The sequence below is a fragment of the Pleurodeles waltl genome, chromosome 7 (assembly GCF_031143425.1).
Source record: "Pleurodeles waltl isolate 20211129_DDA chromosome 7, aPleWal1.hap1.20221129, whole genome shotgun sequence".
NCBI classification, from domain to species: domain Eukaryota; kingdom Metazoa; phylum Chordata; class Amphibia; order Caudata; family Salamandridae; genus Pleurodeles; species Pleurodeles waltl.
This window is the reverse complement of record NC_090446.1, coordinates 14316378-14329568: the sequence shown is the minus strand read 5'-3', so window position 1 is coordinate 14329568 and position 13191 is coordinate 14316378. Positions and strand designations below refer to the sequence as shown.

General features: G+C 45.8%; 1 protein-coding gene across 1 annotated transcript; it reads right to left on the bottom strand.

The window, feature by feature from the left end:
- Positions 1-12005: 12005 nt before the first annotated feature.
- On the bottom strand, positions 12006-12833 carry LOC138246722 (olfactory receptor 5AR1-like). The gene has a single exon (XM_069201492.1). It carries the CDS (start codon positions 12831-12833, stop codon positions 12006-12008), a length of 828 nt encoding a protein of 275 aa, XP_069057593.1.
- Between the last annotated feature and the right edge of the window lie 358 nt (positions 12834-13191).

Here is a 13191-nt window from a genome sequence, read left to right as displayed (position 1 = left end):
CAGACAAGTTTCTGACCACATGGGGTGAAATAAAGCCTGTCCTGGGTGGAGGTGCTTCACACCTACCCCTGCAGGAGCTGTAACACCTGGCGGGTTACAGTGGCCCAGGGCACTCCAGCTAGTAGAGTTGCCTGCCCTCTGAACAAAGCCACACTTTTGGCGGAAAGACTAGTGTGAAAATTAAGTAAAACAGGGAGGAGTGACCACCCCAGCTAGGGCCATCCATAAGGTGTCCAGAGGTGAGGTGACCCCCTCTCTGCACAATCCTCCATCTTGGTTTGGAGGACAGGGACCAATAGGGTTACGCTTGTGTCCCCTCCCCAAAAGGGTGTGGACACAAGAAGGGTGTAGCCACCCTCAGGGACAGTAGCCATTGGCTACTGCCCTCTGACCCCTGTAACACCACTAAATTCAGGATTTAAGGGCCTCCCTGAATTCAGTTCACCAGATTCCTGGTGACATGACAAGAAAAAGAAGCAGAGAAGAAGGAAAACAACAACTGATTTGTCCCCAGACCTACCTGCTTCAAAAACCTGTTAAAGAATAGCAATGAATCCAGAGGGACAGGCAACCTCTGCCAAACTCCAGAGGACTTCCCTGCACCCAAAAGGACCAAGAACTCCCATGGAAACAACAACCAAACACTCCAGCCTCACTCTACGGCTGGTATCCAGGTGACCTAACCAGCTAGAAAGGATCCCCAGGTTATTCTGAGCAAGTGCCCACCCTGGGTTGACCTCTCCACAACAATGCCTGCAGAGGGAATCCCGAGGACCCTACTGACAGCGAAAGCTCTGGACGAAGATATCTCACGCCTGGAGACACACTGCACCCGCAGCCCCCAGGCCTCCAAGAACCCGATCTCCAGTGCAGCTACAGTCAGCAGGTGCACCTCCTCCCTGCCCAGCCTGTGGTTTGCCCAAGACGACCTCCTGGACTTTGCCTGCAGCATCTGAGTGACCCCCAGGGTCCCCTCATAAAAAAGCATTGAAAACCCGATGCCATGCCTGCACCCGGCCACCCAAGTGTCACTGAGGGTGTGTGTTTGGGGCTTACTTGCAGCTCCCCCATTGCTCCTCTAAAACCCCCAGGTCTGCCCTCCAAGGATGTGAGTACTTACCTGCCTGTGGATCTGATTCCGAGTGCCCCCAGTCTCCATGGGATCCCATGTTAAATTTGCTTCAGCTTTGACCTCTGCACCCGGCCTGCCCCATGTTGCTGGTGTTTGGGATTAACTTGAACCCCCAGCGGTGGACTTCCTAACCCATGGAATGCCTCCGTTATGACTCTGAGAGCCTCCTACACCTCAACACCGGATGTCTCAACAGCTACTGCACCATCTCCCCCAAGGTCACCAACGGACCTTTCACCTGTAGGAACAACCTCAACAAACCGAAGGTACTCTCTGCACACAAAGATACCAACAACCTCCACAACTCCATCAACTGCCTGCTCCTGAACATCCACTCCCTCCATAAAACATGCCACATAAATCTTGGACCTGATCAACACAACCCGACCGGACATCGCCGTCTTTACCGAGACCTGGACCACCCCCACATCGGGTCCAGCACCGCCATCGCCATTCCTGACAGTTATAGCATCCTAATGAGGGACCGGCCCTCCCACACAGGTGGAGGACTCGCCATCGTACACAAGTCCTCACTATGTGTCAAGGCCGCCCAAGAAGATCACTGCACCACCATGGAACACCTTCACTTCCTGGTCCACTCCAACCACAACTCTTCCATCCACGGCACACTGGTGTACAGGCCACCCGGCCCCCGCCCAGCTTTCATAGATGACATCGTAGACATCGCTACCCCCCAGGCCCTGGCATCAGTCGACTACCTCCTCCTGTTTGACCTGAACTTCCACCTTGAGGACTGCACGGAGCCAAACACCACCGCTCTACTCGACAACCTCGCCACCCTCGGCCTCAGAAATCTGGTCTCCACACCCACACATATCGCAGGACACACACTGAACCCCATCTTCACCTCAAGCTACTTGATCACCATCGAGACCATCTCCACCCCAGACTGGATTGACCACTGCTGCATACACTTCACAATCACCGCACCCAGCAGCTGCACCCGCACCTCCAGGACCCCCCACAGGAAATGGAATGAAATCACCAATGAGCAACTCACCTCATCGCTCTCCAAATCCCTCCCTCCCCCCTCTGATGACAGCAACACAGCAGCACGCAATCTGAATGCATGGATAACCGAATGCGCAGACACTCTAGCGCCTCCCCGGCTGACATTGGTCAAACATGTACCTAAGAAGGCCAGCTGGTTCACCACCGAACTCCAAGAATCAAATTTTCCCCGCAGACATTTAGAGAAAAAATGGAGGAACAGCCAATCGAGCGAAGACCTCGTCTCGTTCAGAGCAGCAACCACTGCCCACCGACAAAAAATCAAGGAAGGACACACTCCAGGAGGTCATCAACTCCTCCGCATGAAGGAACTCTTTTCAGTCATCAACGAGTTCACAGATACCCCCTTCAAAGCCCTCTCTTGAAAAAACCTTTGGCTGACCCATCAGAACTAAAGAATTTCCAGCCCATCTCGCTGCTACCCTACCCCGTCAAAGTACTAGAGAAAGCAATCAACGCACAACTAAGGAATTTCATCAAGGCCAACAACTCCCTGGACAGCTCCCAGCATGGAGACAGCACTCCTCACAGCCACCAATGACATCCGACCGGCCACACCACAGAACTCATACTCCTCGACCTCTCAGCAGCTTTCAACATGGTTTCCCACAGCACTCTGCGCACCAGACTCCATGACATAGGAATCCACAGAAGAGCCCTGGACTGGATCCATTCCTTCCTCTCTGGGAGGATGCAGAGGGTCAATCTCCTGCCCTACACCTCCAGACCCACAGGAGTCCTCCAAGGATCTTCACTGAGTCTCACACTGTTCAACGTTTACATGGCATCTCTTGCTGCCATCGTCAGAAGCCATGGTATGAACATTGTGTGATATGTCAAAGACAGACAACTCATCATTTCCCTCACCGAAAACCTGGACACAGCCAAAATGAACTTTCATGGAGGAATGGAAGCTGTTGCCACCTGGATAAAAGAAACCTGCCTCAAGCTCAACTCCAACAAGACGGAGCTCATCATCTTCGGAAACGCCACGTCAGCTTGGGATGACTTCTGGTGGCCCACATCCAACAGCACCCCCCTGCACTGAGCGAGCACGCCAGCAACTTAGGAATCATCCTCGATTCCTCCCTCTCCATGACCCACCAGGTACACTCTGTTGCCTCCTCCTGCTGGCACACACTTCGCAAACTCCAGAAGATCTTCAGATGGATCCCAACAGACTGTCGCAGGACACTCACCCACGCCTTAGTCACGTGCAAGCTCGATTACGGCAACGCCCTCTATGCCAGCACCTCAACTAGAAACATTAAAAAACGTAAACTCATCCAGAACGCAGCCGCCAGACTCATTCTGGACCTCCCTCACCGAGAACACATCTCCCAACACCCGAGGACCCTCCCCTGGCTACCAATTGAGAAGCAAATCACCTTCAAGCTTCTCACCCACACGTACAATGCCATACACAATGCAGGATCTGCCTACCTGAACCACGTGTCTCCTTCCACACCCCGACAGATCCCTCGCATCTGCAAAACCACCGCCAGAGAATTATCTTTTACCTACACTGCAGCGAAGAGCTGGAACAACCTCCCACTGCACCCCAGACAAAGCCCGTCACTCACCATCTTCAGGAAGAACCTCAAGACGTGGCTCTTCGGATGAGGCCCCTCCCCTCCGCGCCTTGAGACCCTCACAGGTGAGTAGACGTACTTTACAAATACTGATTGATTGATTGATTGATTGATTGACTTCCTAACCCCTGGAGACTGGAACTGTAATGTAAAGTACTTACCTCTAAAAGCTGTACTTCCTTTTTTTCCCGCCAGGAACTGTTCTGAAATTGCACTAAGTGCCCATTTTCATAATAAATATTCTCTGTTTTCCTAAAAACTGTTTACTTTGTTAAAATGAAACAAAGATACATTGATGTCTATGTTGAGTACTTACCTGCAACAGTATTTACTTCCGAACTGAGTCTTGTGGTTATAGTAATAAATTAACAAAATATATTTTTCTATTTAAAAACCTATTGGTCTGGAGTTGTCATTGAGTGTGTGCTTCTTCTGTTGTCTGTGTGTACAACAAATGCTTTGCATACCCTCTGATATGCCTAACTGCTCGAACACATTACCACAAAATAGAGCATTAGTATTATCTACTTTAGCCTCTGTTAAGCCTCTGGGGAACCCCTGGACTATGTGCACACTATATCTCATGCTGATATAGTACATACAGAGCCAGCTTCCTACACCTATAGTGAAAACGGATGCATGCACCCGGTTCACGCAGACTGCAATGGCAGGCCTTCAGAACCCTTTGCAGGGGCTCCCTATGGGTGGCAGAATAACTGCTGCAGTCCCTAGGGATCCCCTGGAACCTCAGTACCCTGGGTACCTGGATACCATGTACTAGGGGCTTACATAGGGGCACCAGTATGCCAATTGTGGGATGAAACACAGACGTTTGGGAGAGAGAACACAATCACTGGGGTCCTGGTTAGCAGGATCCCAGTAAACATAGTCAAGCATACTGACATCAGGCAGAAAAAGGTGGTAACCATACCAAGAAAGAGGGTACTTTCTTACAAGGTTCACATACGTGAACCTTGTTATGACTTTTACTTCCTCTAGATAGTCAGGTTTAATCATAATCTTGGTGCTCCACCAGGGCTGTTGCCTGCCCCGGCGGGGCCAATCCAAGGACCTCACAAAACCATCCAACTGGTAGTAGCGACAGGCAGTGTGTACAAAGGTCAGGGACTTGATCAACACAAGCTTATGACACGCTCTTACTGTGAATTCCTCATTCATGGGAAATAATTGCAATCCCTATCACAAACGGGACTCAGCGGATTACCTGCACCTATCGATGAAGGGTAGGCACACACTGATCCATTCAGTGTAGCGTGCGTGCAGCCCCAGACATCTAAGAGTAGCACAGACCTGTTATTGCTTGATCTCGTGTGTCTGAAAGCCACTTATCTCTCTAAGAAGTTGGACACTGACCACACAAATCACATAACTAGTAGCATGGAGGAGTCTTGCTCATTATCGAAATTAACCAGACAAATCATCCCACCAACCAAGAATGGCCAAGCACCACCACCCACAGATTTGAGAAAGAGCTATCAATCTGTCAATCCTTTCCGTGTCCAGGCCGGGTGAGGTTTCCTGTGTTGAGTCAAATTAAGCCACAAGCTGTACTCTTGGTGGTGCCCTTCTGTCAATTCCCTTAAGTTTCAACTTTGCAACCATATTCCCCACAGAACCCAAAGACTTTGGTTTCCCAGAAACTGCTCAGCAGGTCATGGCAATAACGCCACTGAATCCCTATTCTGCATCTTTTGTGGTCAGAACTACAACGGTATCCGATCGACTTTGAACTTCCGACTTTCATTCTTGATTAATGAAAACATTCTTGGCAAATGCTTTTTCTTTGGTTCGTCTTGCGCCGGTTCAAAACCTTTACCTCTAGTGCCACAATATGAATGCCCCTGGTTGTCCCTCCTAATCATGGCCCCAGTTCTAAAAACCATCAAAATAGACCTGGAGTCCTATTTCATTATTCCTAGTTGAAGAATTCAGGCAACCTACCTGCTTTGAACACTCTAATTTTTTCAAAGTTAACACTTCGGACCCCAGGACACTCACTCAAGAGCATCAAGGGGGCACTGAGAGGCAGGTGCTGGGACAGGCAGTAGCTCGCCTTGCAGCAGACTGCCAGCTTGATCCCAAGATCCAACTACGAGCTTTTTAACTGCAGCAACTTTACTATACGCTATTGGAGCTGGACTTTGCCGTGGTTGCTGGCACCAGACTTGCCCTCTAATGGATCCTCTTTAAAGGATTTAAAGTTTACTTTTCATCCCTCCACGTGAGTCAGGAGTGGGTAAATTGTGGTGTTTGTGGTCATAAATTGATATTGTCAGGTTTGTGCGGACTCATGTCTGTGTATACAATTACATGTATGGTCCCTTGAAGAAAGTTCTGCAGGCTCCTGTGCTGCTCTTGACATGACATCTAATACGCATATGGATCAGCACAGGTCTCTACAGACACTTTACTCTGCATTGTAGTGAGGCAGGATCAGGCCTTGCTTCTGAGCTGGGGGTCTCCTCAGCAAGTTCATCGCTGATGATTGATATCAGTCTTTGGTCCTGATGTTTGTTATTGTCGTGTAGGCTCTCATTATTCTAATGAGACTACTGGATTTTGAGTTGCAGAATCGCCTGCGGTGTGGGAGACTGAGTCCGACCCACTACAGGTGACACCTGTCGCCCTAATCCGGGTTTTGCTCTGGCTAACTAGCAGTGTCTCATCTCCACCCAAGGGTGGGATGATTGGGCAGCCGAGCGCATGACATAATTGTTTTCTCAGATAAAACCGTGGTCACTCAGGTCTCATCCGTTTCTCTCAGTTACATTAGTCTCACATACACAATGACAAACAGAGGCAGTATATGTTTCAATAATGTTTTATTGAAGTGACTGCATCTTAGATAGCAAAGCATGGGCTGCAATAACCAGGACGATACAGCATGACAAGATTAGAACTGTGACAAGGAGAGTAAAGCATAGAAATAACGCTACCATATTGTCACTAAAGTTAATAGACTAATTCCTACGTAGACTTTAATATAGCACAGGGTGTTAAGCTCTAATTCTGCCCTTCAGGTTCCCCAGGGAAGACATCATCCCCCATACCTGAGCAAAGGCCTAAAATCTGCATAAGCAGGTGTAGCGAAGTATTCAGCAATAAGTATAGAGTCATGGTTCTCTGGCTGGAATCTCCCTCTAACGTGCAAGAGACAGGGAAGTGTTTTTATAATAAAACAGCTGATGTTCTGAGAAAATGTCCCTACATAAGGATGTGTGTTTTCTATGAATGTCAGAGACAAAACGTTATACCACGTTCACTGGCAACCTATCTTACTGCAGCCTTGGAAAAAGCACAGAGCGAGCAAGAATGTCTTGTTTGAGAACAGAGTGCTGGCCTAGGTAAAAACAGTTAGATAGAGAAAATAAAACAAGACTACGAAAGTGGCTATTGTTAAAATAATGAATGAAGCTGATTAAAGTATATCTAGGTTAAAGTGCACAATGGTCTAGTATGCTACAGTAACGTGCATGGAGCTATAACTAAAATGGCTACACAACAATATCAGTCCTTAGTGCTGATGATGAAACCAGTCTTTAGTGCTGATGATTGACATCAGCCGTTAGTGCTGATGATTGAAATCAGCCTTTACTGCTGATGATTGAAATCAGTCTTTAGTGCTGATGATTTAAATCACTCTTTATTGCTGTTGACTGATATGGCTTTAGTGCTGATGAATGATATCAGTCTTTACTGCGGATGATTGATATGCCTTCAGTGTTGATTACTGATATCAGGCTTTAGTGCTGATGAGTGATATGTCTTTTCTTCTGCTGTTTGTTATCAATCTTTAGTGCTGCTAACTGATATTAGTCTTCAGTGCTGATGATTGATATCAGTTCTAGTGCTGATGATTGATATCAGTTTTTAGTGTTGATGATTGATAGCATTTTTCAGTACTCGTATTCAGTACCTGTGTTCAGGGCTGATGACTGATATCAGTCTTTACTGCTGAAGATTGATATCAGCCTTTAGTGCTGATGGTTGATATCAGTCATTGGTTCTGATGATTGATATTAGTCTTTAGTGGCCATTATTGGTATTCGTTTTTAGTACATTTTTTTCAAACAGGTGGACCGGAAAATGCATACACTGATGTAAAAATGGCAAATGCTGTCCGCCAACCTCAAAAATTGGGGACGCTAGTTGAAAAAGAGTCAACCAGCCAGTTCCTAAAGTAGGCACCATTGACCTGGCCTATTATCTTGGGTTTAGGTCGAGACCTGGTTTGAGGTATGGCATGCTGCAATGTGATATTGTTCAGAACACATCAAGTCAACCAATTCTTGCACCCCACCTCAGAGGAGTACTAGATCACACCCCCAGTGTGACCCAGGAGTCAGAAGCATGACTTCAGTAGATCAAATACCCCATCAATGATGCTTCTTGTTTGTATGTGTACCTGATGAGACTGTGTGCTCTTGTGTGTGAATTTGCACTACAGGTGGGTGTGTTCAATTGATCAATATATTGCAGGAAGAGCAGAATATCTAGTTAAGATTTAGATTGGCTGGTTTGCAAGATGCCTTTTGTAGTAACATGGTGTTCTGAAAGGTTTCAGGTGTCAGGAAGTGTTGCAAGCACTTTGGTATAGATAGGGACAGGTATACTGCAAAGCTTTGCAGCAATGATGAACCTTTCTGTCTCAAAGCCTAACGCAAACTTCACCTCCCATTTCCCACAATGTACAAGGCCACATGCTGAAGAAGGCATTAGCTCCTAAAATATGTTCAAAGCCTAATGCAAGCTACACCTCCATTTTAGCTTTGGGTGTTTGTTGTTGCACTTCTGCTGTGTTGTCTGTGTGGGATTCTTAACACCAAGACTGGACAGGGGTAACATTGTGCAGCCTGGGATTAGAGGAATACTTCAATGTGTAGATTCATATGTTTTTGGGTACCAATGTTCCTCTTTGCTGACCGCTTCTCAGTTGGATGTCCCTGGTGACTTGAATTGGGCTCATTGGAGCATCCCTTGGTTACTCCCTAGCCATTTTCATTTTTATGCAATGATTCTGACTTTAGGCCACTCCCTTTGAAAACTACCACTTTTACTCTTCCCTAATAAGTTTCTGATTACTTCATAGCACACTTGCAGGACATACAGTTAGGTGCACAGAAACATGAATGCACATATGCACAGATCCCAACAGGTGATTGTGAATTAGAAAATCCATCCTCATTAATCTGTTTATTTCAGAATACAAACACCCATACAACATATACAGCTTAAACCACTTATTATAAAAAGACATACATAAACATGCTCATGAACATACATGGTAAGGTTCAGACTAATTTTAAAAACAGTTACATTGTTAGAAACATTGAAAATGTATCTGATATTTTCCCTTGTCTCATTTCTGTAATTTCCCAATTAGAGGACAACCTATGAGTCTACGGTACTGCAAGGGTCTTCCGAGACGAGGTGTATGCCATCCACTGTGAAATGAAAAAAAAAGCAATGGATGCGCAGATTCTAAAATGAGGTAATATGGTATAGGAAGCACTTTATATAATGAAGGAGGTTTAGAGGATATGAATAGCACTTTTGAACATTAAAATAATCGCAATTCCTAAACAAATACTTGCCGTAGATACATTGGTGGGGCTCCAGACCACTGTGACAAACACGCTGAATTGGTAAACAAAGACTCTGGTGAGCGATGTTACCAACACAAACCTATAGAAACATATGCTCTACTGTATGATGTACATTGATTTTTCTTAATGTTTGAGGACACTGGGGTTAGGACATTTAGGGGCATATTTACAAGGAACTACCACATTGGCTCTGACGCACCACATCTGGGCGTTACACTGCACACCCTAACCACACCATGGTTGCGCGATATTTACAATACAGCTCACCATGGCGCACGTCAGGACAATAGAGTCAAAAGTTCTGATGGTATTGTGGCTCTTTGCTGGACTAGCGCCAAAAATGTTAGCGCTAGTCAAGCAAAGCACAGGGAGGCCCATAGGCTAATGCACTAGCCTCACATTAACGCCTGCCATGGGCAGGGGTTAACAAATGATGCTAGAATGGCACAGTGAAATCTTGTAAATTTCACTGTGCCAATCTCTTGGCCCTCCCTGTGGGGTAACGTCCCCCTTACAGATATAATGTGGTGCAAGAGGTTGCATTGCATTGTGTCACATTATAAATATGGCGCAAGGTGGGAGACTGGTTAGCGTCGCCTTAGCGTAAAAAAACTTATGCTGAGGCAGCGCTAGAGGCTTGTACATATACTCCTAAATCAGTGGATTTAGGGTAAGTTTTAGGAGCCGTCTACAGTACTAAATAGAAAGAGATATCCAACAGAATGATCATCAGGGAGAGAGTGTGAGCATAAGGGAGTGAGGAGGCTAAAACATCAGAATCTAAATTTAAATTGGGTTATATAAGAGGTGCTTTCTATAAAATAGGAAGCTACTAAGGTTGCTGAGTTTGTGATCTCTTTGATCATTAAAGTTTAGCAAAACTAAGGGGGTCATTACATCCCTGGCGGACGGTGTTAAAGCGGCGGTAAGACCGCCAACAGGCTGGCGGTCTTTTTTTCAGTATTATGACCATGGCGGTTACCGCCATGGCCATCCGCCGCTTTCCCGTTCCGCCCTCCAGGGTGGAGACGACCGCTGGGCTGGAGACCTGGGTCTCCAGCCCGGAGGCCGTGACAATACCGCCGCCGGTATTGTGACCCAGCTTACCGCCGTGGATTTCCAGCGGTAGGAACCGCCATGAAATCCATGGCGGTAAGCACTATCAGTGCAAGGGAATTCCTTCCCTGGCACTGATAGGGGTCACCCCTACCCCCCACCCCCACCCCGACTCCCTCCCCTACACCCCCCACCAACCCTGCCACCCCCCAAAGGTGGCAGGGCCCCCCTCCCCACCCCGACCCCCAACATACCATTACTGACACACACCCGACACGCACGCAGGCACCACCAACACACATACACGCACACACACCAACATACATGCCAACATCCACACACTCAGACACGTACCCCCACATTCACACATTCACGCTCACATCCATACAGACATACATACAGACATACACGCACACATTTCCGAAACACGCATCACCCCGCAAGCATACACGCACTCACACACCCCCCCACATACACAGACACACACCCCCATGCACCCACACAGCACACAACCCACCCCGCCCCCCTCCCCTAATGGACGATCAACTTACCTGTTCTGTCAATCCTCCGGGAGGGGACGAGAGCCATGGGGGCAGCTCCGCCAACACTACACCGCCAACAGAACACCACCGCGCAGAATCACATAACGTGATTAGCTCGGCGGTGTTCTGTTGGCATGGCGGTGGAGGTGGAGCAACCTCCACTTCCCCGCCGCCCACAAGTATGGCTGTTGGCGGCTCTCCATCGGAAAAACAACGGAGGGCAGCCAACGGTCATAATACGCCGCGCGGCAAACCGCCACTACTGGCTGTCTTCCGCACGGCGGTCCCTCGGTGGTCTTCTTAAAAGACTGCCGAGGTTGTAATGACCACCTAAATGTTTAATGTGTCTTAATTATCTCTAATTTTGTCCAATCAGGGTATGCTCTTTTCCTTCAAATATCATATACATTACACATTCACATCATTGAAAATTAGAAATTAAATTTGTGTTTTTGGTTAAAGGAATTTGAGAAGAATTTTATAAATCAACAAAAGTAAGGTTTAATATGTAGAAAATAATGTATTTATGCGAGAGGTTAGTGACGTTTATTTAACTTTAAGAACACTGCTTATTTTAGAAAACACATGGACCTGTTTGAGCACGATTTTAACACAGTTTGATATTTCTCCAAATACAATTTTTATCATTCACACATACTTCCAACAATTGGAACAAACTTAAACCATTATTTTGCTTACATTTGAGAGGAAACTACATTTAGGAACAAACATGTCCCAAAACACAATTCATAAACTTTGTGATATACTGAAAACATTGACATGGGAAGATAAACATAATTAAAAGTTAATTTACATATCGCTCCATTGATATAAGAAGTGATCTCAGATATGTCTCTGATATAGTGATGAATATACAGTAAACCTCTGACAATGAATCGATAAGATCATTGTTGAATTATTAAATTAGCTTTCTCAAAAACTAAAACCTAACAATTTAATGAAGCTCTTTAAAAAACGTTGTATCCATTCTGCTCATACAAGGAAAGTAGTGTGTAATTTATGATTAGCAAATCTTTCTGTGAATCACTGTTTTTAGTGCCTTCTTAACATCCTTGTTTCTTAGAGTGTAAATCAATGGATTCGACAATGGGATAAAAGTTGTGTATAGAACAGAAAACAGCTTGTCTTGGTATTGTGGATTAGACGTTGTAGGCTGCATGTAGGTGCACATGACAGTCCCATAGAATATAATGACGACAGTGAGGTGGGATGCACAGGTGGAGAAAGTTCTCCATCTTCTGTCGGCAGAACGGATCTTTATAATGGTGGATATTATATACGTGTACGACATGAGAGTTAAAAGAAAAGGGACAAATCCAATGAACACTCCCTCAACATAGATGAGGAGTTCCATTATCAGTGTGTCATCACATGACAGCCTGATAAGAGCTCTGAGATCACAAAAAAAATGATTAATGATTCTGGAATTGCAGAACGAGAGCCTACACACCAAGGCTAGAGGTGGTAGAGTGTCAAGAAAACCGATGGTCCACGAAATAGCCGCCAGCAGGACACAAATCTTCATGTTCATGATCACTGTATATCTCAGTGGATTGCAGATTGCAACATACCGGTCATAAGCCATGGCTGTTAGTAGATAAAATTCAGTGCTTGTGAACGATGTAGCAAAATACAACTGGGACATGCATCCATGAAAGGATATACGAGAAGGCTCTGTTATGAAGATTGTTAGCAATTTTGGTGAAGTGACTGAAGTGAAAGAGATGTCAAGTAGCGACAAGTTCATCAGAAAGAAATACATTGGTTTGTGCAGGTGTGAATCTGCATATATTATTGACACAATAGCCAGGTTTGTAAGCACAGTACTCATGTAAATTAGTAAAAATGTTACAAAAAAGAATCCACGAAATTGTGTGAGACTTGGGAATCCAAAGAAAATAAATTCTGTTATACTTGTTCGGTTTATCAGCCCTCCATAAGCCATTGGCATTATTTTCTGAACAAACAAATTATAACAGAAAAATGTTCTTAAGAAATGAAATGCATTGATTGACATACATATAATCAGCACTTATCCACAGCAGACATTAAAAGCTCACTTAAATATCTACAATACATTCAATGTGTTGAGCTGGCTAATAAATACAGTGGTATCTCCAAACCAACCAATTGTGACATGTTTCTTGAAGGTGAAGCTCTGGGAGTAAAGATATGGGATCCTTGACTTG

Coding starts and splice junctions, on each gene's coding strand:
- LOC138246722 (XM_069201492.1), bottom strand. CDS start 12,833: ATGAGTACTGTGCTTACAAACCTGGCTATTGTGTCAATAATATATGCA.